The 26,514-nt window shown below is 39.7% G+C and overlaps 1 protein-coding gene and 1 pseudogene across 8 annotated transcripts in view; one reads left to right on the forward strand and one right to left on the reverse strand.

The window, feature by feature from the left end:
• Positions 1 to 5,810: 5,810 nt before the first annotated feature.
• Positions 5,811 to 26,514, reverse strand: part of TRIM69 (tripartite motif containing 69) — a 40,734-nt gene continuing 20,030 nt past the window's right edge. For 7 of the 8 annotated variants that reach the window (XM_084971214.1, XM_084971230.1, XM_021096339.2 and 4 more), the window contains 6 exons: positions 22,160 to 22,636; positions 21,243 to 21,338; positions 18,244 to 18,477; positions 17,151 to 17,173; positions 16,944 to 17,068; positions 5,811 to 6,402 (listed from right to left, as the gene is read on the reverse strand). In XM_084971214.1, the coding sequence (XP_084827340.1) occupies positions 5,861 to 6,402; positions 16,944 to 17,068; positions 17,151 to 17,173; positions 18,244 to 18,477; positions 21,243 to 21,338; positions 22,160 to 22,636 (1,497 nt within the window). In that variant the 3' untranslated portion in view covers positions 5,811 to 5,860. Of the gene's footprint in view, positions 6,403 to 16,943; positions 17,069 to 17,150; positions 17,174 to 18,243; positions 18,478 to 21,242; positions 21,339 to 22,159; positions 22,705 to 26,514 lie in introns of all 8 variants that reach the window. The other variant, XM_084971239.1, reaches the window with a different exon arrangement.
• Positions 14,307 to 14,683, forward strand: LOC102162189 (protein LLP homolog pseudogene; annotated as a pseudogene).

A 26,514-nucleotide genomic window follows, 5' to 3' on the forward strand; every position in this document is an offset into this window, starting at 1 on the left:
AAATTAAGCACTTAAATATAAAAGGCAAAACTTTAAAACATATAGAATAAAATACAGGGGAGTATCTCTGGCCTCTGAGAAGAATTTTTTTTTTAAATGAGACACAAGTATTAAGCAGTAGGAGAAGATATTTGCAATGCAAATAACCAACAAAGGATTGGTCTTCAGAACATATAAGTAACCCTCTGAATCAGTAAAAGACAATCTGATACACAAATGGGCAAACAAGTGTAGAGGCATTTCACAGAAGAGAAAACTTAAATGGCCAATAAACTACTGAAAAGATGGTGATTAGGGAAATGCAAATTAGAACTACAAGGTACCATTATATATGCACCTTACTGATAAAAACTGAATTGGCAAAGACATGGATTAATGAGAACTCCCACTCATGGTAGCAGTGTAAATTGGCACAGTTGATTTGACTAACAATTCAGCATTACCTACTTGAAGATGTGCATACTCTATGTACCAGCAGTTACTAGATACAAACCTAGAGAAATTCTTGCTCCCATTTACGACTACCATATACAATAATGTTTATGACAGCATTATTGCTATTAGCAATAGAAACACTGACAAAGCAACAACAACAACAAAAAAAACCCAACAACTAGAAACAACTACTTACCTATTAACAGTAGTTTGGATATTCAAATTGTTGAATTTTCATACACTGGAATACAGCATAAGTTTGAATTTTATTTTATTATTATTATTTTTGTCTTTTTGCCATTTCTTGGGCCACTCCCACGGCATATGGAGGTTCCCAGGCTAGGGGTCGAATTAGAGCTGTAGCCACCGGCCTACGCCAGAGCCACAGCAACGCGTGATCCGACCCGCATCTGCAACCTACACCACAGCTCACGGCAATGCCAGATCCTTAACCCACTAAGCAAGGCCAGGGCTCGAACCCGCAACCTTATGGTTCCTAGTCGGATTCTTTAACCACTGAGTCACAACAGGAACTCCGCATAAGTTTGAATTTTAAAAAGCTAAGGAAGGAGTTCCCGTTGTGGCTCAGTGGTTAACCAATCCTACTAAGAACAAAAAGACAAAAAAAAAAAAAAAGTTAAGGAAGATATACAACATAATTCCATTCATTTAAAGTTCAAAGAACAGGCTTAGTGAAGCCATACTTTTTAGGAATACATATATATGTAGAATGGAAAAGTAAACAATGCATTTGTTGGAAAAACATACCTATGCATTATTTGCAAAAAGGAAAAAAAAACGGATACAAAATGTCAGGGTCTTCAAAGATTTCGATACTGTTTTATTTCCAAAGCTGGAAGGTGAATAATGAGAGTTTGGTGATTGGTTTGTTTTGTTTTAGGTTTTTTTTTTTTTGGTGTTTTTTTGTCTTTTTGCCTTTTCTAGGGCCACTCCCTCGGCACATGGAAGCTCTCAGGCTAGGAGTCCAATCGGAGCTACAGCTGCTGGCCCATGCCACGGCCACAGCAACAAGGGATCCGAGCCTTGTCTGCCACCTACACCACAGCTCATGGCAATGCTGGATCCCTGATCCACTGAGCAAGGCCAGGGATCTAACCACATCCTTATGGTTACTAGTTGGATTCATTTCTGCTGCCCCACAACTGGAACTCCCTCCTCAAATATATTTTCAATCCTCTTTTTTTTTTTTCTTCTTCCAAAATCCTTGTTATGCATAGGTTGGCCCACTTCATATTATCCCATAGATCTCTTATATTGCTTTCATTTTTTCATTTGGTTTTCTATCTGCTGTCTTGATTGGGTTATTTCCATTATTCTATCTTCAAAGTGACTTATTTGTTCCTCTGCATTATTCATTCTGTTCAAAACCCTTTAACTCAGCTTTCATCTCTGCAAATGAATTTTCTGACTTTTCATGGCTTCTCCTTATAGTTTATAGTTCCTTTTTAAAGTAATCTGTATTATTGTATATATCCATTCTTAATTCCTTCAGTATTTTCAATACCTCCTTTTTGAACTCGGTGTCTGTTGGACTGCAGAGATCTTGTCCCATTGTTTGCTCCTCCAGGGGAATTATCCTGTTTTATTTTATTTTTTTCTTTTTAGGGCCATACCTGCAGCATATGGAAGTTCCTGGGCTAAGGGTTGTGTCAGAGCTGCAGCTGCCAGCCTCCACCACAGCCACAGCAGTGCAGGATCCAAGCTATGTCTATGACCTATACCATACATCATGGCAACATTGGATCCTTAACCCACTGAGTGAGGCCAGGGATCAAACCCATATCATCATAGATACTATTTGGGTTCGTTATCACTGAGCCACAAAAGGAAATCCTCTCCTGTTCTTTTAACTGGGAATAACTCCTGTGCTTCTTTATTTTGCTTAAATTTTTCTTATTCTGTGAGTTTAGGAAAAAAAAAATTATTTACTTGGAGGGCTCTTTATATGCCGGAGCATCCCTGGGTAGCTTGTGAGGGCTTACTATTTTTTTTTTTGACATGAAGGCTGCTTTTCATTTGGATGCTTGCTGTCTCTTTCCACAGTGTGTGCAGGCCATTATCCCATTGATAGGGGGTATGCAGGTGTACAACCTGTACATGCTTCTAAGAAGGTGAGGGCAATGGGCAGCACCTGTATACAGTGCCTGGTCACCAGGCTCTTGGTAGTGGCAGTAACTCTCAGGGAGGTGGGAGTGGTGCCCAGAGCTTTGGCAGTGGTGGCAGGAGGGCACATGTATTCCTAGGGAGGCGAGGGCAGTGGGCAGCACTTGGTTGCAAGGCCCTCCATAGAGGCAACCCCTAAGGGTGATTGGGGCTTCAGGTGATGCCTGTTCATGGGACTCTTAGTGGTGATAGGCCATAACTACCTCAGGAGTTGAAATGGCTGTGGCAGTTTGCCTCTGCCCCTGTAGCCCACACAAGAGCCACCCTGCCGCCTGAGAGCCTGCGGTTCCTCCCCTCTTCCTCTTGCCCTCCCCAACAATGGCACCTTGCTTCTCTGGTGTGCTCAGGCCTCTTCCTGCCTTCCCTGCACTGTGGTGCACTGATCCCTAGCCCCCTCAGGCTGTTTCCTCACAGCCAACCCTAGTCCTCTTGCCTGAATTCACCTCCACAAATGGTACTGATGGTCTGTGTGTGTGTCTCTCTCTGCTTTGCCTTTCTCATTCTGGCTGCTGTTCTTTTCTCCGAGGCTTTGAGGCCCTCCCTCCATCCTGGCTGATCTCCCCATCAGTTAGGTGGCCTCCCAGGGTGCACATTCCTGTCCTCTTTCACAGCTCCCTCTCTGGAGTGCTGGTCCTGTCCTGCTTCCCCCTTTTTTTCCTTTTCTCTCTCTCTCTTTCTCTCTTTTCTTTGGTTGTACCCAATCATGTGGAGGGTTTCTTGGCCTTTTTGGAAGTCTGAGGTGTTCTGTCAGTGCTCAGTAAATGTTCTATACAAATCGTTCTACATGTAGATCAGTGGGGTTTTTTGTTTGTGGAAGAAATTGAGCACCTGTCTTATTCCTCCACCATCTTGATCCCACCCCTGAATTCATTTTTTTTTTTTAAGTAATTTCTTGGAGTTTCTGTTGTGGCTCAGTGGAAACAAATCTAACTTGTATCCATGAGGACGCAGATTCAATGCCTGGCCTCGATTGGTGGGTTAAGGATCCGGTGTTGTGAGCTGTGGTGTAGGTCACAGACACAGCTCAGATCTGATGTTGCTGTTGCTGCGTTGTAGGCCAGCAGCTGCAGCTCTGATTCAACCCCTAGCCTGGGAATTTCCATATGCTACAGTGTGGCCCTAAAAAAACCAAACAAACAAAAAGGTAATTTCTTAAATGTAGCCATAATGTGCAAGAGCTGTTTGCCCAAATCAGCAGCTGTAAATGAATGTGTATGCCATGCATATCACCTGTAGTGTGTACATATCCTTCCCATTATGACAGATAGGATAGTAGGCTTTTGCTTTTCCATAAGAGCTATGGTAATTGTAATTTTAGAGGGCCATGCTATCGGTCCTGAGTGCCATGTGCCCCCTACCCCCACCAAAAAAATCTGTCAGATATGAAGAATGAAGCTCTATTAACTGGTACTTCCAAGGAAAGGAAATAGGGATAGTTCATCAAGGATACTGCTGAGGAGTTCCTGTTGTGGCACAGCAGAAACAAATCTGACTAGCAACCATGAAGTTCCGGGTTCGATCTCTGGCCTCAGTGGATTAAGGATCTGGTGTTGCTATGAACTGTGGTGTAGGTTACAGACACAGCTGGGATCCTGGGCTGCTGTGGCTGTGGTGTAGGCTGATGTCTGTAGCTGCGATTTGACCCCTAGCCTGGGAACCTTCATACACTGTGGGGGCAGCCCTAAAAAGCAAAAAAAAGGGGGGGGTTACTGCTGAGATCAATAACCCTAAGAACTTTAGCCTTAGAAAGAAGGCTCAAGCTAGAAGTTCAGCATATTGGAGAGGACCTGATGAAATATACTGATATTTAAATTATAGGCAGTGGGAGTTCCCACTGTGGCTCACTTGTAATGAATCTGACCAGTATCCATGAGGTTGCAGGTTCAATCCCTGGCCTTGCTCAGTGGGTTAAGGCATTGCTGTGAGCTTTGGTATAGGTCACAGATGCAGCTTCGATCCTACATTTCTGTGGCTGTGGCATAGGCTGGCAGCTGCAACTCCGATGTGAGCCCTAGCCTGGGAACATCCATATGCCATATGTGCAGCCCTAAAAAGCAAAAACCAAAAAATTATAGGCAGGAATGATTAAAAGGATATAGTCAGAAGTAGATTGAAATACTTAACTGTATTTGAATATAGAAAAAGAAGTGCTCCGTGGATAGATAAAGCAAGAAAAAAGGACTGAGAAATAGTTAAGAGATTTGCTGGACTATAAACTAACCCAGACCATTTCCTACTTTATTCTGTAACGCTGAAACCTTTTTTTTTTTTTTTTTTTTGCTATTTCTTGGGCCGCTCCTGTGGCACATGGAGGTTCCCAGGCTAGGGGTCGAATCGGAGCTGTAGCTGCCAGCCTACACCAGAGCCACAGCAACTCGGGATCTGAGCCGCGTCTGCAACCTACACCACAGCTCACGGCAACGCCGGATCGTCAACCCACTGAGCAAGGGCAGGGATGGAACCCGCAACCTCATGGTTCCTAGTCGGATTCGTTAACCACTGCGCCACGATGGGAACTCCTGAAACCTTTTTTTTTTTTAAAATTACAGTAACAAGTTCTAGAAATAAATGTGTTGCAAAATTTATATTAGGAGTTCCCAACGTGGCACTGCAGAAACGAATCCGGCTAGGAAGCATGAGATTGCGGGTTCAATCCCTGGACTCAGTGGGTTAAGGATCTGGCGTTGCCATGAGCTATGGTATAGGTCGAAGACGCAGCTTGGATCTGGCGTTGCTGTGGCTGTGGCAAAGGCCAGTGGCTATAGCTCCGATTAGACTCCTAGCCTGGAAACCTATACGCTGCAGGTGCCGCCCTAAAAGGACAAAGAGACAAAAAAATTTTTACGTTAAAAGATAAGGGGAACACATCTAAAAATGAATCTATTAAGAATAATTATGTTGGAGAATAAGGATAGCATGATAGAATTTCTAAACAAGTTTGTACAGGCTTCCTGAGCATTGCAAACTCAAGTTGCATTTTGCCCTAGTAATAATAGATTACTATGATGGTCACACTCCTGAGAGTGTCTCCTGTGTCATAGTAGACCTCTGAGAATTAGAACTACATCTTGAAAAGCTCCAGTGAAATCCACTTAGCACACTGAGTATGAAATTCCATTTGTGAATCCTCTTTTCATTATTTTAGAGTTCCCCATGAATTGGGAAGAGAAACCAGCGAGACTGGTAAACTATTTTAATACCTCTTTAATATTGCTCCGAATTTATACAACAGTATGACAAATTACTGTGGATGTACGATATGCAATGGTTCTTTATTCTCTCCGCCATCATTAAGGCAAGGACAGAAGTAGGGATAAAGTTTCTCCATGAAAGTGCTACTGAAGGTGTAAATGTGGTTCATAGTTTTAGCATTGTAGAAGGATACTTGCCCTCCCTCATAATCCAGGTATATGCCCACCTTGTTGAGGTTGTTATTCAGTTTCAGACTGCAAGAAGGCAAATCTAGAGCCTTTAGATCAGTTTGGTTCCTTAGTCGTAAAAGCCAGAATCCTTGCTCAGGAGTTAGAGGACAGCTGCCCTTCCGAAGAATGGATTCTCTGACAACTCCAACTGTCCATTTTGTCTTCTTTGCTACTTCTACTTCCCAGTACCATTTTCCAGATGTGAAGCCTTTAGAGCCCAGCACAGCCACACTTGAGTCAAACCTCTCTGGATCATCAGGCATTACCTGCTTAATGTCACCATGCCACACACTGGTTCGGTTTTTGGAGAGCACGAGATTTGGGTGAGCAGTTTTAGGGTCCAGTGTTAATGGAGACAGGCCTAGTAAGACAAGAAGAGAAAGCAGGGCATGGGGGTAAAGGGATGAATGCAGGTTCCCATAGACACCAGTGCTTTATCTCCCTAGGCACATATACATTTAGATTAGCAGGTTATTACTTATATACTTTATATTGTTTTGATATCTATGTGGCTATATTCTATATATTTTTACAATGGTAAAAATCAGACTTTACTCTGAAGTAACATATGCTTTAATAAAAATACAAATAACATAAATCTATGCTGATAAATATAAGAAAATATGAATACTGGAAGGGTAAAGATTAGGTAAATGGACCCTAGGAAAGTTATCTAAGGGCAATAAGCACCTCAGTTTTGATATAACATCTTTAAGATGTATCAGGATGCTTTGGGTAAACAGAGACAAAAACAGAATGTGTTAAAAAACGGTACCTTGTGTTAAAGAGAAGATAAGGGCTTTCTTGTTAGAGGCAAGTGAGACTGAGCTAACTGGTACAGAATTTTTAAGACCATGGCGAGAAGTTTATATTTGGTTCAATAGACAGTGAAACGTTTGAGGTCTGAATGCTTAATGCTACTGATAATCAGAATGTGGTTTACAAATGGTTTAATTACCAGTCTGAGGCAAGATATTTTAGAAATTGAGAGTAAGCTCTTAGAAACTTATACTTTTTTTTTCTTTTCAGAAACATATGACTTATTTACATGTTCATGCAACAAACATTTATTAAGTGTCTAAATGTAAGCCCATTTCCTGTGTTAGGTAATGGAAATACAGAGATCAGATACATCTTATATTCATAATGCCCAAACTTTGTGGAGAAATGGGTATGTGAACAATTACAACGGTGTAATACTATGATAGAGGTATATAGAGAGTAACTGCTGAACATAAAGGAAGGATATCTATTTTAAGGGTAGTGTCAAGTAAAAGTAAAGGTCTTCTAGGATGAAGTAAAAAGTAAGCTGATATAAAAGTAAAAATAGAATTATCTAGGTGAAAAAGGAGAAAGATATTCCAGGCAAAAGGAAAGCAAATACACAAACAAGAAAAAGGGTGCACAATATTTTCAAGAGCTGCAGGTACCTTAGCAAGGCTGAAACACAGGGTTATATGGCAGATGATGGCAAGAGATAAGGGTATAAAGGTAGGCAGAGGTCTGATTATGAAGACTTGGTATATCAGGCTAAGGAAGAAACTTACACTTTGACAGAGTAATTTTTTTTTTTTTTTTTTTTTTTTTTTTACCTTGTCCATAGTATGTGGAAGTTCCTGGGCCAGTTCCTTCGACCCTAACCATGGCAGTGACAACACCATACCCTTAACCTGCTGTACAAGGGAACTTCTGACAGAATAATTTTTATGTCAGTTGATTTAGTTAAAAAACTGGGCTTGTACTTTGTAATCTTTTTTTTTAATTCCACTTTTTCAAGTAATTAACTTGTATTCTATAAACATGACAGGTTGAGATTTAAAAAACTGGTCCTTCATCACAGGTAATTTAGACAAATCAATGGGCAGCAGTATAAAAAAGAATTTCTAAATGAAGAGAGGTTGGAAGTGTATCAGCAGCACAAAGTGACACAAATTCTAGATGTGAGATAATTGAGTCTTGGCACAAAATTTGCTAAAGGAAATACAAAAACTATGCGTGTTCACATCATAGACACATATACAAATATGCATACATTTGTTTTAATGGATTTATTTATCCTTGGAAAAAAAAGATCAAACCAGTCCATCTCTCTCATCTGAGAAAAGCCTAAGTCTTTCCATCATCCCAAGGATTTTTTTTTTTCTTTCCAACAGGAGACTTGAAGAATCCTGAAATTTTCCCATATAGGCTGAATCTTCTCTCTCACATAAATCCTCATCCACCTTGGGTTGTCACTCTTTCCAATGTGAGAACTAGGATTTCTTTGGAGGTACTGAAAAGAATTCCTGTCAACTTTTCTTTAGAACCCCAGCCTGATACTAAGCCTCTGACATATCCACCTAGCTCAGTCTGCCCTGGCTCTGAATATTCCTAGGAGTCAGCTGTGTGTCCCCTCTTTTTTTCTTATGCCCTGTTCAGTCCAACAGTAAGTTCTACCAGCTCCACTTTTAAAATACATTTTAAGCCTACTCCAAATATATAGACAAACAACTTTCACCACTGACTTAGAACTACTACAATAGCTTTTTAACTATTCTCTTTCCAGTCTTGCCTGTCTTCAGCCTATTCTGTGCATAGCATGAATAAGATCACTTAGTTCTCCTGTTCAGAATACTTGTATGCCTCCCATCACCCAAGATAAAATCCAGAGTCCTTACAGAGTAAATAAGACCTACCTGATTTACCCACTTCTCTTGACCTCATCTCTCACCACTTACCCTAGCTCCCTCCATTTAGTTTGGCCCAATTGCCTTTGCCTTTTAGCTGTTTATTGAACATATCAAGCTTATTCCTACTTCAGGGACTTGATACTTTCTTTGTTCCCAAACACTCTTTGCCTGTATGGTTCATTCCTTCACACTATGCAGGCCTTTGTTCATGCAGGTTCAATAAAATGTTAATGATAGATTCTAAGTTAGTATAGGATTGTTCATTGTAAAATTCTTTAAACTTTTCAGTATGTTTAGAAATGTCTACAATAAAACACAGGGAGGGAGTTGTTTGTTCAGAGAGCTTTTCTCTGGCCAATCTATTTAAAATAACATGTTCATCTATCCATCACTGTTTGGTACTCTTATCCTGCTTTATTTTCTATCATGAATAATTACTGAGTTTATCATGCTTTGTTTTCTTCACAATGGTTATCATTATGTGAAATTATTTACTTGCTTATTGTCTTTTCCTTCCACTAGAATGTAATCTCTAGAAGAGCAGGGACTTTATCTGTTTTGTTTCCTCATATATCTTCAAAATTTGGAGCTGTTCCTAGATATTAAAGTAACTATTTGTTAAACAAATAAATAAACTTCAATTAGAGTTCCATTTGAAACCTTGACACTAACTAATTTCACCATGCCTTATATTCCTGATATCCTTAGCCAATGCCCAGAATGTAGACCTCTCTAATGATTTATTCTTTACAGTACTCTTATCCTCACTATTCTGTTTTATACTTCCTCTACCTTCACCCATCCTTCTACTGCTCCCACCAACCATTTCCACTGTGCCCTTTAGAACTACCTCCCTAATTAACTCTCCTGTGTCCTCAGTTTACAGAACTCTTTCATTACCCCCTTAATTTAACATAAACCTGGTTAGTTCTTCCAAAAAAAACAAACTAACTAAAAAACAGCTTTCAGAAGCTCATGAGACTATTCATTTTCTAAATTCAGGTGCTAGAGATCCAGTATCTACCACGGCCACTTCCAGACCCATACTCTACTTCTTATCCTCATGTAAAAATCACTCTTCATTAGAGGCTCTTGTCATTTCATTTCATATTTCCCTGTATCTCTATTTGATGCTATCATGTACAAACTTCCTGGTTATACCCTTTGCATTTTGGGTTAACCTTACTCCTTTACCTCAAATCTAGCCCATCAAGTGATTTTACTCTTGGCTGTATCTACTCTTCTACTCTTGCAGGTCCTTGACATTACATTTAAGCTGCCCATATCAAAGACTATATTCTGTATCATGTAGTTATCAGAACTATTCATTCTGTAAATTTTTCAACTCAGATATGCTGTACTCTTACTTTATGAGCTTTCTCACTCTCATCTCTTCCTACCACCATTACTTGACTTCATTAACATCTCTAGTCCCCTATTTCTTTACTATCCTAGTCTGTCTGTTTCCTGGCTTAAAATCCTTCCCTAAACAGCTTAGTGTTGACAGTTTTGTTGTCAATAACCTTGAACTTTTATCCTCTTATGTTTCTATCTTTGCAGCATCTGCCATGGAACTCTCCAACCTTGGCTCTATTCAGCTATCCAAATTAACATCTCAATTCCTGACCACTGCAGGAGGAAAATCACGGAACTGTGCATACAGATAAAACTACAAATTCATTATTTCCACTCTGTGCATGACCATCAGCATTACACAGAACTCCTATATTTCTCAAATCAAATCATCTCCAGTTACAATAGCAATTTCAAACCTTCAACTCCCCATTCAAACTCCTATTCCAACACTTCTCCTCACTCCCAGACAGGAGACCTCATCTCTTGTTTCACAGAGAAACATCTGTGCATCTTATAGGAATCCCTCAATTCTTCCCACTCACACTGCAAACTCCATCTGATACAGGTTTCTGCCAGTACCATCTTTACTTCCTCTCCAGTATTGGAGGAAACTGAGGAAAGTCAGTACCTCTCTCTACCTTAGACCTCACTCTTTTCTGCTTCCACCAAGTATTCTCTTTCTTATATTGTTGATTTATTCCTTTCTATGGACTGCTTCCCTTAAGCATATTTTTAAAAGTCCTTTTTTGTCTTTACTTCCACACATACATCTTCCCTTCTTAGTGAAACTTCTCAAATGGTGATCTATTCACTTCTCTACTGCCTCATTCCAAATTTCTACCAAACCCTACATAATACACCTTTTTTTGGGGGGGGGGTCTTTTTGCCATTTCTTGGGCCACTCCCACAGCATGTGGAGGTTCCCAGGCTAGGGGTCGAATTGGAGCTGTAGCCACCGGCCTACGCCAGAGCCACAGCAACGTGGGATCCGAGCTGCGTCTGCGAGCTGCACCACAGCTCACGGCAATGCCGGATCGTTAACCCACTGAGCAAGGCCAGGGATCAAACCCGCAACCTCATGGTTCCTAGTCAGATTCGTTAACCACTGCGCCACAACGGGAACTCCAAATATAACTTTTCATTCCACTCTTTGAAATTACCCTTGCCAAATTCACCAATTGTCATTTAAAAAATATCTCTTTTCTAGTTTGGTTTTTTTTTAGGGCCACACCTATGGCAAATGGAGGTTCCCAGACTCGGAGTCTAATCAGAGCTATAGCTACCTGCACCACAGCAACAGCAATGCCAGATCCGAGCCTCATCTGCGACCTACACCACAGCTCATGGCAACACCGGACCCTTAACCCACTGAGCAAGGCCAGAGATCAAATCCACAACCTCACGGTTCCTGGTCAGATTCATTTCCACTGCACCACAATAGGAACTCCTCCAGTCATTTTCTGAATTAACTTTACGTTTGGCATGAATGACCACTCCCTTTTCCTTGACATTCTTTTTCCTTAGACTCCATGTGGATTTCATTTCCTGGTTTTCTTTTTCTCTTGCCAGAATTCTACAGTCTCTTTGGGGGCATCATTGCCTTTTATCTGTTGGTATCCTCTATAACATGCTTTCTTGATTATATGCTCTCATTTTCCCTAGGAAACCTCACTTACATCAATAACTTCAGCTAGCCCCACTCTATACTGATTATTTCAGCCCTGGCCTCTCTCCTAAGCTTCAATTAGAATAATTACCCATTTGAATATACTCATTTAATTGTCCTATAGGTCAACACACCATGGCCAAAACTGAACTCATCAAACCCCTCCAGAATCTGCATCTCCTATATTTCCATCCTTGACATCACCTTTCTTTATTCCTTACTGTTCATCCCGGGAAAACAAGACTTAGCTCTAGGCTCTCGCCTAGCTCCTGGAGAGACATGACTAAGACATGACTAAATCTTCCCTGAAATCATGTGACCCAATCTTAAAGACTACCCCACTACCCAGGAGAATATCTAAACTTCTGTTCGTATCCTACTAACAATTCCCCCAAACTGATTGGTCTGTTCCTTTTCACCCTATTTACATAAGAAATGGCCAATCAGCTTCTGCACAGAAACCCCCTTTCTTGGCACCCACATATAACCTCCCTTCTTGAACAGGCTGACTGCTGACCTCCCCCTGGTGAGTCAGCCGGGCAGTATACCCTGCTAATAAAGTCTTTTATGCCTGTGAGTCTCATCCTTTCGGCCGACCTTACACTTACCACCAATTACTGTCTGGTGCATTTCAGCTCTTGGAATTGTGTTTCTGGAATCTGTTCTTTATTTTCCATTCCCATACCCAGGCCTTTGCCTTAGATCTTAATTTTTCACCTAGAGGGTTGCTACAGACTCTAGTCTTTTAGTCTCTCCTGGGGGAGCAGAAACTATGTCTTTTATTCTATATCCTTAATGCTTAATGCTTACCATGTAGTAGGCCCTTTATAAGAGTGTGCTGAATGAATGAGTGAACTTTGGTGATATTTTACTCATACACATAAAACTAAAGGAAATATATTAAAATATTCTAAGTTAAATGATTCCCTACAGTGGAATTAGTAAAACTACAATCAGCAGGGCCAGATATGGGCTTATAAATAGTTTTTTGGAATACATGAATGGCTGTTCATTTACATATTGTAGTTGCTTTTTCACTACAATGGCCAAGTTAAGTAGTTTCAACAAAGAAAAAGCCCACACAGTTGAAAATATTTACTACCTGGAGTTCCCGTCGTGGCGCAGTGGTTAACGAATCCGACTAGGAACTATGAGGTTGCGGGTTCGGTCCCTGCTCTTGCTCAGTGGGTTAATGATCCGGCGTTGCCGTGAGCTGTGGTGTAGGTTGCAGACGCGGCTCGGATCCCGCGTTGCTGTGGCTCTGGCGTAGGCCGGTGGCTACAGCTCCGATTCGACCCCTAGCCTGGGAACCTCCATATGCCGCGGGAGCAGCCCAAGAAATAGCAACAACAACAAAAAAAAAAAAAAAAAAAAAAAAGAAATTACAACAGTGGTGAAATTAGCACAAAAGACATTAAAACAGCTATCATAAATATATTCCATTTGCATGAAAATGTAGACAAAAACATGAACATGTTAAGGAGAGAAACTGAAGCTAGAAAAAGACCCAAATGAAACTTCTAGAAAGTTATCTGAAATGAGAAACATCTTGAGCAGGATTAATGGAAGATTAGACAGTGCAGATGAAAGATGAAAGTATAAGCTATTCAAACTGAAGCACAGAGAAGAGTTCCTGTGTGGCTCAGTAGGTTTAGGATCCTGCATTATCACTGTAGTGCCTCTGGTTGAACCTGTTGTGCAGGTTCGATCCCTGGTCTGGGAATGTCCATGTGCCATGGGTGTGGCCAATAAAAAAACAAAACACAAAAAACGACATCTAGATCAATGGAACAGAGTAGAAAGTTTATAGTAGACTTAGAGTTAGTTTTTGGTAAAGGTGCCAAGATATTTCAGTGGTAAAAGAGTAGTCTTTTAAACAAATGATGTGGAAACAGTTGGGATATTCATATGGAAAAAAATCGACCTTTATCCTTACCATATGCTACAGGATTAATAGACCTAAATATAAGAGCTAAAACTGATAAAACTTTTAGGAAAATGTATAGGAAGAAAATCTGTGACCTTGGGTTAAGGAATGATTTCTTAACACACACAGAGATTAAAACATAAAAGAAAAAAATTCTTAAGTTGGACTTCGTCAGATTTGAAAACTTTTGCTCTTCCTTGCATGGCCCTGTAATTAACCTTTCCCTGCTCCAAAAAACAAAAACTAAAAACAAACAAAAAACCACTTTTGCTCTTTGACAGACCCTGTTTAAAAAAACAATGAAAAAACAAGTCACAGACTGAAAGAAAATATTTGAAAAACATAAGTCTGATAAAGAATTTGTGTCCTGGAGTTCCCACTGTGGAGCAACAGGATTGTCTCTACAGCACCAGAATGCAAGTTTGATCCCTGGACTGGCACAGTGAGCTAAAGGATCTAGCATTGTTGCAGCTGCAGCATAAGTCACAACTGCAGCTAAGATCTGATCCTTGGCCCAGGAATGCCATACCCTGCAGGGCAGCCAAAAATGAAAAAAAGCAAAGCCACAATGAGATGCTACTATACATACAATAAATGGTTAAAATCAAAAAGACCTCTCTGAGTTTCTGAGCTTTCTCTGGTAAAATATGGCTAAAAGCTTACAGGGTAAGTGGAAAAGAAGATGGTTCTTGAAAAGAGAAAAAAGTGCCCCAGCTCTGCTCAGCTGACTTAAAGTATTCTTAAAGTAGATAGTCATGTTTTAATGAAAGATGTTCATGAGATAGCGACTGTGGTGGCACCAAAACATTGTCAAGAGAAAAACCCAATGTGTAGTGAAAGATGAAAAAGATGACATGAAAATGAAAACTGATTAAGAAAAACAAAAAGAGTTCTAAATCAGCAGGGAAATTACTTCATATGGGTAAACCAGAGGCAAAGATAAAGGCTGAAGGCAAAATGAGAGAAAGGGAAGGGGAAAAGCAAAGCAAGAGCAGCAAAGGCAGTAACGGGTTTGGTCTGCTAGACTTGAAAATGCCACATGGGATAGTTTTTTGGGTTTTTGTTTTTGTTTTTGTTTTTTGTCCTTTTAGGGCCACACCCACAGCATATGGAGGTTCCCAGGCTAGGGGTCAAACTGAAGCTGTAGTTGCTGGCTTATGCCACAGCCACACAATGCAGGATCTGAGCCACATCAGTGACCTACACCACAGCTCACGGCAACACCAAATCCTTAATGCACTGAGTAAGGCCAGGGATTGAATATGCATCCTCATGGATACTAGTCAGATTTGTTTTCTCTGAGCCACAGTGGGAACTCCCACATGGGGTAGATCTTTGACTAGAATGTATACATTGATTTCAGTGTCTACCAAGTGAAAACTTTATTTCCAAACTTTAATTAGCCTTTTTTAATTTAGCCTTTTTTAATTTAAACCCATCATAACTCCTCAAATTTGTTTTGGGAACTTGAATAAAATACTTTCTTTGATGAAAAAATATCAAAAAGATCAAAAAGATCAACAATATCAAGTTTTGGCAAGGATTTGAAAAAACTGGGACTCTCATGGAGGTTAGAATTAAAATGGTACTACACACAACCTAGCAGTCTCCTTACCAGATATTTACTCTAAAGAAATTGAAACACAAAGATTTGTAAACAGGATGGAGTTCCCATCATGGCTCGGTGGAAACGAATCTGACTAGCATCCGTAAGGATGTGGATTCGATCCCTGGCCTAGCTCAGTGGGTTAAGGATCTGGCATTGCCGGGAGCTGTGGTGTAGCCTGGGAACCTCCATATACCATGGATGTGGCCCTAAAAAGACACACACACACACAAATTTGTAAACAGGAGTTCCCGCTGTAGTGCAACAAGATTGACAGTATTGCTGCAGCACCAGAATGCAGGTTTGATCCCAGCCCAGCACAGTGGGTTGGTTAAAGTATCCAGCGTTGCCTGGGTTGCAACTGTGGCTCAGATCTGATTGGCAGCCAAAAAAGAAAAAAAAAAAAAGATCTGTAAACAAATGTTCAGGGAAGTTTATTCATAATAGCTAGAAACTACTCAAATGTCCATCAGTTGAATGAATAAGCAAATTGTATATATCCATAAAATACAGTTATTGATACATACAGCAACACAGGTGAATCTCAAACGCATTTTGCCAAGTGAAAAAAGCCAGACACAAAGGACTACATAAGGTATGGTACCATTACCATTACCTTATGAGATGTTAGAAAAGACAGCTAAAGTGAAATAAAGTAGATCAATGAGTGTCAGGGCCTGAGGTTAGAAGGAAAGGATTGACTGCAAAGAAGTATGCAGGAACTTTGGGGGATGACAGAAATTTTCTATATCTTGATTTTGGAGGTGTTTAGCTAAGTATATACATTTGTCACACTCATCAAGTTGTACATTTTATTCTGTGTTAATTATACCTTAGTGAAACTGATTTGTTTCAATGTCAGTTACCTGGAAAAATTAGCAGGGAGAGATTTGTGATTTTCATTAAATTAGTAACTACAAACAATTACAATAATGAGTCTATATGACTTCCATAAAAACTTCATTTAGAGCTTTACTTCTGTAATTATATTTATTTAAAACTTTATGTTCTTGAAATGTAATTTGTGTTCTTTTGTCCTGCTGTCTTTTGGTATCTACAAAATGACAAAAACTTAGTATTCTTATTAGGCACAGCTGTTGAAATAATTGGCTATCTTTTGAAGCACTTAAGATTTCTAAACAGGAGTTCCTATCATGGCTCAGCAGAAACGAATCTGACTTGCATCCATGAGGATGCAGGTTCAATCCCTGGCCTTGCTTAGTGGGTTAAGGATCCAGCATTGCCGTGAGCTGTGGTATAGGTTGCAGACGTGACTCGGATCCTGCATTGCTGTGGCTGTGGTGTAGGCCAGCAGCTACAGCTCTGATTCGACCCCTAGCATGGGACCCTCCATGTACCATAGGTGTGGCCCTAAAAATTAAAAAAAAAAAATTCTAAATAATCTCCTAAGATGATATACTCTATGTTGTGGACATCAAGCACAAGAGGAACTGAAAAGACCCTATTACATGCAACAAATATATATAGTAACCTCTTATCCAGGAACTTAGATAACTGTTTTTGAAAAGCAGGTTAAAATATTGATTTTTCACATTTGATAGAATAGTGAAACAAAATCATAGGCTGAGAAGTAATTCTGACATCAGACTCTGTTTACAAAGTCATAAATTACATAAACTGGGAGCTCCAGGAACTAACAGCTACTACCCGCTGATACCTGGAGAAAGAGTGGACTGCATTTCCCTCCACATCATGTATTGGATGGGACCTTTGAATAGGCCTAGGTTCAGCTTTCTGGAGATAAGTTCTCTGGGTGTCAGCACCCTCATTCCTTGGTCCAAGCTGCAGGGGACATAAATTATTTATTCTTAGACATCTTCCAGGGACTGAAGGAAGAGTATTAATAGCACAAGAAAACACTTACCTATCCAAGAGAGGCGTGATGTCCTAGAAAAGGAAAGGAGAAATAGAAAGATCAGATGCCTATTCATCAACTCCACACATTTCTTTAGTGATATTGGCTACCACTAGAATTTAATGGTGCAATACTGGGCAGATGGTCCCCATCCCATTGCCACCAACTCCATTCTTCCTCTGTATGCCTTTTCTTTTTCTTTCTTTCTTTCTTTTTTTTTTTTTTTTTTTGCTTTTTAGGGCAGCACCCACAGCATATGCAAGTTTCCAGGCTAGGGGTCAAATCAGAGCCACAGCTGCCGGCCTACGACACAGCCACAGCAACTCGGGATCCGAGCTGTGTCTGCAACCTACACCACAGCTCACGGAAATGCTGGATCCTTAACCCACTGAGTGAGGCCAGGGATCGAACCCACATCCTCTTGTAGATCCTAGTCAGGTTTGTTAACTGCTGAGCCACAAAGGGAACTCCCCTCTGTATGCCTTTTCTGGTCCATGCCTTTCACTTATTCCCTGATAAACTGGTTTATTTTGCTCTAATTTCACAGGAAAATTAATAAAATTTAGAAATTTTCTAAATTTCTAAGAGAAATTAATATTAAACTATTTTTTACCTATACTGTCACATAGTCTCAGGAGAAAAATGCAACAGGTATTCTAGCCCGAAGGCCACATTTCTTTACTCTGACTAATTAAGCCTCTGAGTGCTTGAGGTGGTAACCAATGCCACTTTAGAGGTGAAGCGTCAGGGAGCAAAGGCTGGCAAACAACTTTTCAGACAAGTCAATTTATGATTGCTGACAGCCAATAAAAGGTACAGCTTAAGTGGCAACATTCTTACTTTTGAGAAATAAAGCTTCACATTCTTTATAGAGAAATATTAAAACATATTGGTTTTAGTAGCATTTCATTATCTTTTGTAGAAGTGTGAAAGTAAGCTTTCAACTGAGAATGAGACAAAAATAGCCTCCTTGCTTTTCTCCCAGGGAATCTTAAAAGCACATCATTTTTTTAAACCCGCCTGGAGGGGAAAATCACTTCTACTTCCTTTTTAACCCTCCCCCCAACACTGTACCCATAGTCATGTTGGTATGGAATCTCACTTTGAGAAAGTCGAAGGAGTTCTGCTGTTCCATGCGTGCCTGGATGCTCACCAACATCTCCTTGGCTAGGAGACACTGTTCCTGAATGTGGCTTAGATTCAGTTCCATCTCCTCATTCAAGGCTTTCCCCTCTTCTCGGAGCTCATTTAAAATGTCCTTTTCTTTGCTGTGCAGGAACTGATGCAGCTTTAGAAACTCCAGGGAGATGTGTTGCTGCAGATGTAGCTTGTTTTCCTGGAAACCTCCATGATCATCACCATGGTAATTACTGATACTAGCACTTAGGGATGGGGGCCCACACCCCCAATACTCACACAACTTGGGAAATACCGTAACAGGAAATAGCATACAAATGGCTGTCAACATTCCACTATACTAAAAGGAGCCCTTTGGGAGACTTACTCTGTCTTTCCCAGCAAGTTTAATAGTTCAGCACAAAATAGTAAAAAGTCATCTCTAGGTTCCTATTGCAGTACAGAGGTGGTAACCAATGCTGTGTTAAATAAGACTGTGGGGTTAATCGAGCATTTTAGAATGATAATGCCCTCCTATACAGAAGTACAAACCAATATCTACCAAGTGATGCTGTTAGACGGGCCCATAAGGAGGCTGGAAGAACTGTCCTTTTCTAGAAATCAGAACTGGGAGAGATGCCATTCCTGCTGTGAGGACAGTATAGAAGCAAGAGGTGGGCAATGTCTGAAGCACTGAAATTGGTAACTGCTACATAGGAAGCTCTTTTCTTAGGTGACCTCAATATCCTCATGGGCAAGCCATCTGACATCCTGGCTTCTCAGTTCCTCATCCCTATTTCTAGTGATTTTTACCTTCGTCTACTCATTCTCTTAATCACACTGAGGATTTTATCATCCCCAGCAATTATAAACCTCCAAAATTTATTTTTTATGCTTATTTACTCAGGAACTCCTACTGCAACAATTATTGGGTGTCAATGAATACTTCCATCCAGTGACCCTCTTCCCCAGCTTATTCTATGGTCAGTCATTATAATTGCACTCTGTTTTGTTTTGTTTTGTTTTTTTGCTTTTTAGAGATGCACCCGCGGTGTATGGAGGTTCCCAGGCTAGGGGCCAAATCAGAGATGTAGCTGCCAGCCTACACCACAGCTCATGGCAACACCAGATCCTTAAGACATGAGTGAGGCCAGGGATCAAACCTGCAACCTCATGGTTCCTAGTCAGATTTGTTTCTGCTACACCACAATGGGAACTCCTAATTGCACTCTTAAACTCTCACTGTCCTCTAGGTCAGACTTTTCCAGTTTTCTTTTTACCTATTTAACTACTGTTTTTCAGTTTTGTTGGTTCTGTCTCTAACCAAGCCCTAAATATTAGATTACTTGATATTCTGTCCTGGGCTGTTTCCCCTTCTCATTCTACATTCTCTATGTAATAGCCTCTCCTCTCACAACTTTAAATACAATCTATACATGGACTTCTTATTTTCAGTCTAGACCAGCTTCTGACCCCCAGATTCCTATATCCAACTGACTGTTTGATATCACCACTTACCTCTTATATCTAATTAATCACCACGTGCGGGTAATTTTTATCTTGGAAGCATACACTGAAGCTATTTATTTCTTGCTATATCTCTTGTTTTTCTAGTCCAAGCCATCATTGTTCTCTGCAGTAGCACTCTTCTAACCATTATCTTTGTTATTGGCTTTCTCTAGCGCATATTCCACACGGCCACCAGACATGCTTTCAAAATGGAGTGGAACCATGTCCTGTTTAAACCCTTTAATGGCTTCTAATTATTCTCAAGATGAAGTTCAAAATTCCTAACATGATCTACACATGATATATTATCTACAGGATTAGTCCCATATCTGCCTGATCTTCAGTCTCATCTTGCTTACCATGACCCAGCTTACTTGGCCTTCTCTCTGTTTAACATAGCAGCTAACTTCCTGTCTCAGGACTTTTCCATATGCTCTTTCCTCTTCATAGAACTTTCTGGCCAAAACCTTCATATTCCCCTCACCCTGTTCACTAGACTAAGGAAAATATTTATCCTTTTAATTCTCAATTTTTAATAAGTAGCTTCTTCAGAGAACACTCAGTATAGGTTAGGTTCTCCATTTATATGCTCTCATACTATATTTTCATTTGTAGTAGTTATCACAGTTGTTATTTTATTGTTATTGTAGGATTAATTAACATCTATCTCCCACCATAGTAGGAATATAGTGTCTTGTATGCGTGACCCACTCAATAAATATTTGTTGAATGAATAAATGTTGACTGTAATGGCTGAACTAGGAACTCTTACAAATAGGAACAAGATTTTCTTGAGACATCATTATTTCCATCTATCCTTCTTTTCTCTCACTGTACATGTTTTTTCCAGATGCCAAATGCCAGAGGAGATTCTCTTTCATAGAATAATTAATGAAGAAACAGAACTCCCAATTTATTCCCTCTACCTAGGACCTGATTTCCCAAGTCTCTAACCATTATTGTCATCCTAGAGCTCCTGTGAAGTTGAAAGTATAAGCAATAGCTTTATTTAGTTTTGGGGAAGGTAGGAAAGATAAAATAAGATGAGAAAAGCCAGCAATCCAAGAGAACTTGGTTCAGAGGTAGCCTCGTTTTAAGCCCAAAGAAAAGTATTTCTTTGGACACAGAAATTTTTAGTGGACTTTAAAAAAATAAATTCCTTATTTTGCCATAGATAGTAGGAAACATCAGACAGATCACAACCCTACAGCAATCACCTGGTGACTCTACCATCAAAAGGATCAGCATATTTAGGGGAAAGGTCAGTCTGCTCTTTCTGTTGATCAACTATTGGGGACCTACTCCACTGCCATATTTCTTTCCACCTTACAGTGTCTGTTTTCTACTTCTATAGCCCAGGTTCCATTTAGTGCATCGATAATATATGTAAAGGTACGTTTCCACCTTTATGTGGCGGAAGTTACAAGGAGGGTATATTCCAGTTCTATCTCATTACCCTTCTACCCTGCTCCTCACCTTGTAAGCAGCAATAGCATCTTTTTGCATGTTCCTCAGGGACTGAAGCTCCTTCAGGGTTGCCTCCAGTTGGCCCTGATGGATGATAAGCTCCTCCTGGGAATACCACATAGAATTAACCCATGCTAATTGGGAGATGAAAGGCCCTAAAGAACATCTCCTCCAAAGCCCCAGGGTGTCAGGGAAAAAAAGCAAGCTCTTACTACAGTAATCTCCTTTCCCCTGTATCATAGTTCCTATCTCTTCCAAAAATTGTGAAGAAAATTACAAGCAGAAGAAAAACTTAGTTTTATACTCTTTTTAACTAACCACCAAGGTTTGAGGAAGATAATAAAACTATACATTTTCTACTCTAGTTACACTGTTCTATCTATACTTTTACTTACATTGTTCTCACTTAGAACACTCATTTCTTCCTTCTGCCCATCCAAATTCAAATGATTTCCCACTTCAAGCTTTCTTTCACCATGCCTTCCCCAATTTCAATTTTCTCTAAACTTCTCTGAAATTCCAAATATTTGTGATTACAAATGTGACAAAAGAATTTAACTATCAATAATAGACCAGCTCATATTGCTTCTGTTGTTTTATTCAATTTAAACTTGACTAAATTTCAGGATTTTATAACAAAAGCAATATCCATATTCTGTACAGTGTTTAGTAGAATGCTGTCATGGCAGGATTTATGTAAATATTTGCTTGGTTGAGGGAGTAGATAGATCAATGCTCCTTTACTGCTTTCCTATGATCAGCACCTCTAGAGAAATAACTTAGCAAGATACATTGTATTTTCTGAGCATTCTGAGCTTTCTAACAATCATTTGAATAAAGGGGTGGGATTGGGAGAGAGAAGAAGCGCTACAAAAGATTTTTCCCAGCTTTCTTAAGGAATTGCTCAAGACCCAGGGCTCACCCACCGTGAAGAAACGGACAGCATCAGCGATCTGCAGGAACTCTTTAGATTGCCCCACAGACAACCGAGCATCTTTGCATTGAAAGCATATCAGTTTCCCATCTGGCTTACTGAACAGTTTTAGGTTTTCTCCATGCTCTTGGCACTGTGGGTGACCCTTGAGTAGGGGTAGCTTCTTAATCTTCTCTATCAGCTTCTCCAGTACAAGGTTAAATGTACAGTTGCTGTATTGACATAGCATCTTACACTCAGGACAGAATGTTTCTTTTGCTTCTTGCTTCCAAAAGTTCTCGATACAAGATTGGCAGAAGTTGTGGCCACAGGTTAGCATCAGTGGATCACGGAACCAATCATTACACAGTGGACAGTGTAGCTCCATAGTAATATCTTGTATCTGTACTTTAGAGGGTATCTGGGTGATCAAATCATTCACTTCAATGTAGTTGTCTGAGTCAGTGTTACAGGAGGGGTTGGAAGATACCTTTGGAAAAGAACAGCTAAAATGAGTTTCTCTTGTCTCTTCTCATTCCAGGATAGTGGGCTTTATTCCTAAAGAAGGTGAAATTGGTGCAGACAGAGTAAAAGCACCGTAATCTCTTTTTTGAAAGTGATCAATAAATTCAGTGTTATCTAACATCATAGTTTATCACTACTCCCAACATTATTAAACTTTAATAGAGAATCAAGGCAGAAGAAGAAAGACTAGTCAACCAAAGAAATGTATTTTGCTATACATCACTTCTTCCACCTACTTTCTCCATGTATCTATCAGTTGAAAGTTTTACTTTCAACTCTGTTCTACCAGTTATTACCTTTTTGTTTTGCTTTATTTTCTAAAAGTTATGTGCAAAGAAATGGAATATCTGTCAGATTCCTCAGTCAGTGGCATAAGGTCACCAACCATAGTATCATCTAGGCCCTCCACACCTTCTTTTCAAAAAAGCACATTACAGAAATAACATTTATACAGAAAAATGAAGAATAATAAGTATACAGATCAGTAACTTTTCACAAAATAAACACATCTATGTAATCATTACCCTGATCAAGAAACAAACACTTTCAGCACCCCAGAAACCTCCCATATGCCTTCTTCAAGTCACTGTCCCTCACCAAGGTTGATCCCTATCCTGGTTTCCAACATTGTACATTAGTTTTGACTGTTTTTAAATTTTATATAAATGGAGCCATGCACTATATACTCTTTTGTTGTTGGCTTCTTTCTTCAACATTGTATTTGTGAGATTTATCCATATTCTATGTAATTGTGATCCATTCATCCTTATTGCTGTATAGTATCCATTGTGTAAATATTCCATAATTTATTTCTCCATTATTTCTACTGTTGATAGACTTTTGGGTAGTTGCCAGTGTGGAGCTATTATTAATAGTGTTACTTAGAATATTTCTGCTCATACCTTAGAGATACTGCAGATTGGGTTCCAGAGCACCACAGTAAAGTGAGTCACAAGAAGTTTTTGGTTTCTTGGTGCATATAAAAGTTATGTTTAGGGAGTTCCTGTTGTGGCTCAGTGGGTTACAAACCTGGCTATTATCCATGAGGATGCAAGTTTGATCCCTGGCCTCGCTCAGTGGATTAAGGATCTGGCATTGCTGTGAGTTGCAGCTTGGATCTGGCGTTGCTGTGGCTGTGGCCAGCAGCTGAAGCTCCTCTTCAGCTCCTAACCTGAGAATTTCTATATGCCTCGGGTGCAGCCTTAAAAAAAAAATTCTTCAGGGAGAAGTCCCTTTATGGCACAATGGTTTAAGGATCTGGCATTATCACTGCTATGGCTCTGGTCACTGCTGTGGTGTGGGTTTGATCCCTGGCCCAGAAACTTCACATATGCTATGGGTATGGCCAAAACAAGAAATCTCCAGGAAGACTCATTTATCACTTAGACCCCAGATCAAGATAGTTAAGATTCTTTTTTCCCTTTTTTATTAAAGTATAGTTGATTTACAGTGTTGTGCCAATTTCTGTTGTATAGCAAAATGATGTAGCCATGTACATGTGTCTGTGTGTGTGTATACATATTTTTTCTTATAATGGTCTATCCCAAGAGATTGTACATAGTTCCTTGAGGTATACAGTAGGACTTCACTGATTATCCATTCTAAATGTAATAGTTTGCATCTACTAATGCCAAACTCCCAGTCCATTCCAGTCCATCCTCCCTCCCCCTTGGCAACCACGTGTCTGTTTTCTTTTTTCTTTTTTTGGTCTTTTTGCCTTTTCTGGGGCTGCACCCACGGCATATGGAGGTTCCCAGGCAAGGGGTCTAATCAGAGCTGTAGCTGCTGGCCTATGCCAGAGCCACAGCAACTTAGGATCCAAGCCGCGTCTATGACCTACACCACAGCTCACGGCAACACCGGATCCTTAACCCACTGAGCAAAGCCAGGGATCAAACCCACAACCTCATGGTTCCTAGTCGGATTCATTAACCACTGAGCCACGATGGGAACTCCACAAGTCTGTTTTCTATGTCTGTGAGTTTGTTTCTGTTTTGTTAGATAGGTTCATTTGTGCCATATTTTAGATTCCACATATTTGTGACATTGTATGGTATTTGTCTTTCTCTGACTTAGTATGAGAATCTCTGGTTCCATAAGATTCTTAATTATTTCTCTTTTCCACTCCTTCATTGAGAATATAGCTCTTCAAATGTCTCACCTTTATTAAAGAAGCTCAGGTTCAACTCCTTACTTGGTGTGAGTCTAAAGATGTTTAAATTTGGGTTTTCCTGAGATACCTTCAGTGCAACTACAGCTCTCAGTAACTCCAGCCCATCTTGCTGCTTTCCTGTCTATATTTCCTTTTTTATTTTTTGGCTTTGGAATTTCTCTCTACTTTCTTGTACACTCAGGTATGCATTAAAAAGGATGTTTGTTACATCTTAACTGGCCTTTCTAGGTGTTTTATAGTGGTAGGTTTTTCAGGATAAATGTTTCACAGTATTGCCAGAAATGAAACTTAAAGAGTATATCTTCAAGTAATTTTTAAAGAAAGGCTGAATATAGAGTATATTCCATTGGAATAATTTTACTTCCAGTAGTAGCAACCTTATTGTGACCTAGCATTTGAATAAAAGTTTGTGTAAGTTTAGAATTTTTAGTTCTCTTCCATATGACCCTGCAATCCCACTCTTGGGCATCTATCCGGACAAAGCTCTACTTAAAAGAGACACATGCACCCGCATGTTCATTGCAGCACTACTCACAATAGCCAGGACATGGGAACAACCCAAATGTCCATCGACAGATGATTGGATTCGGAAGATGTGGTATATATACACAATGGAATACTACTCAGCCATAAAAAAGGATGACATAATGCCATTTGCAGCAACATGGATGGAACTAGAGAATGTCATCCTGAGTGAAATGAGCCAGAAAGACAAAGACAAATACCATATGATATCACTTATAACTGGAATCTAATATCCAGCACAAATGAACATCTCCTCAGAAAAGAAAAACATGGACTTGGAGAAGAGACTTGTGGTTGCCTGATGGGAGGGGGAGGGAGTGGGAGGGATCGGGAGCTTGGGCTTATCAGACACAACCTAGAATAGATTTACAAGGAGATCCTGCTGAATAGCATTGAGAACTTTGTCTAGATACTCATGTTGCAACAGAAGAAAGGGTGGGGGAAAAACTGTAATTGCAATGTATACATGTAAGGATAACCTGACCCCCTTGCTGTACAGTGGGAAAATAAAAAAAAAAAAAAAAAAGAATTTTTAGTTCTAAACCTTTTCCTCTCAGTACTTTGTGGTCATTTTCCTTTTTTTTTTTTTTTTTTTTTTTTTTTTTTTTTTGCATTTAGTTTTGCAGATGAGAAATCTAGTGCAGTTTGACTCTCACTTCTTTTAGGAGTGAGTTTATTTCCCTATAGAAATTTGTAGGATTTTATTCTTATTTTGAAATTCACAAATTTTTAGCAGAATGGCTCTAAGTTTGTTTCTCTTTTCAGTATTTCTCAGTATTAAGTGATTTTTTTTTAGCCTAAACAATCAAAACATTATTTGGCTCAGATAATTTTTATTTAAATTTATTGGTTATTTCTTCCTTTTTATCTTCTGTTTTCTTCTTTTAGACTTCATATTAGATGGACATTAAATCTAATGCTTTTGTCTCTTAATTTTTCTCTAAAATTTCCCCCTCCTTTCTCCCCGCCCCCACACAGTAGAAAAGATTCTTTTCCATTTGGCAATTAGGACCCAGATTCTGAGCGATTTCCATAAGTCAGTCTTTATTCTCAAGCTCATGTCAAGAGCCAGCAAACATGCCCTCACTCTACCTAGACTCAGGTGTTCAAATCCAAACTCAGTGGGCCAAGCAGGTACTGTAACT

This window comes from Sus scrofa, chromosome 1 (assembly GCF_054392235.1).
Source record: "Sus scrofa isolate SSC_HxYL_T2T_F1_AM1 chromosome 1, Sscrofa_HxYL_maternal_Yorkshire_Landrace_v2.0, whole genome shotgun sequence".
Classification (NCBI taxonomy): Eukaryota; Metazoa; Chordata; class Mammalia; order Artiodactyla; family Suidae; genus Sus; species Sus scrofa.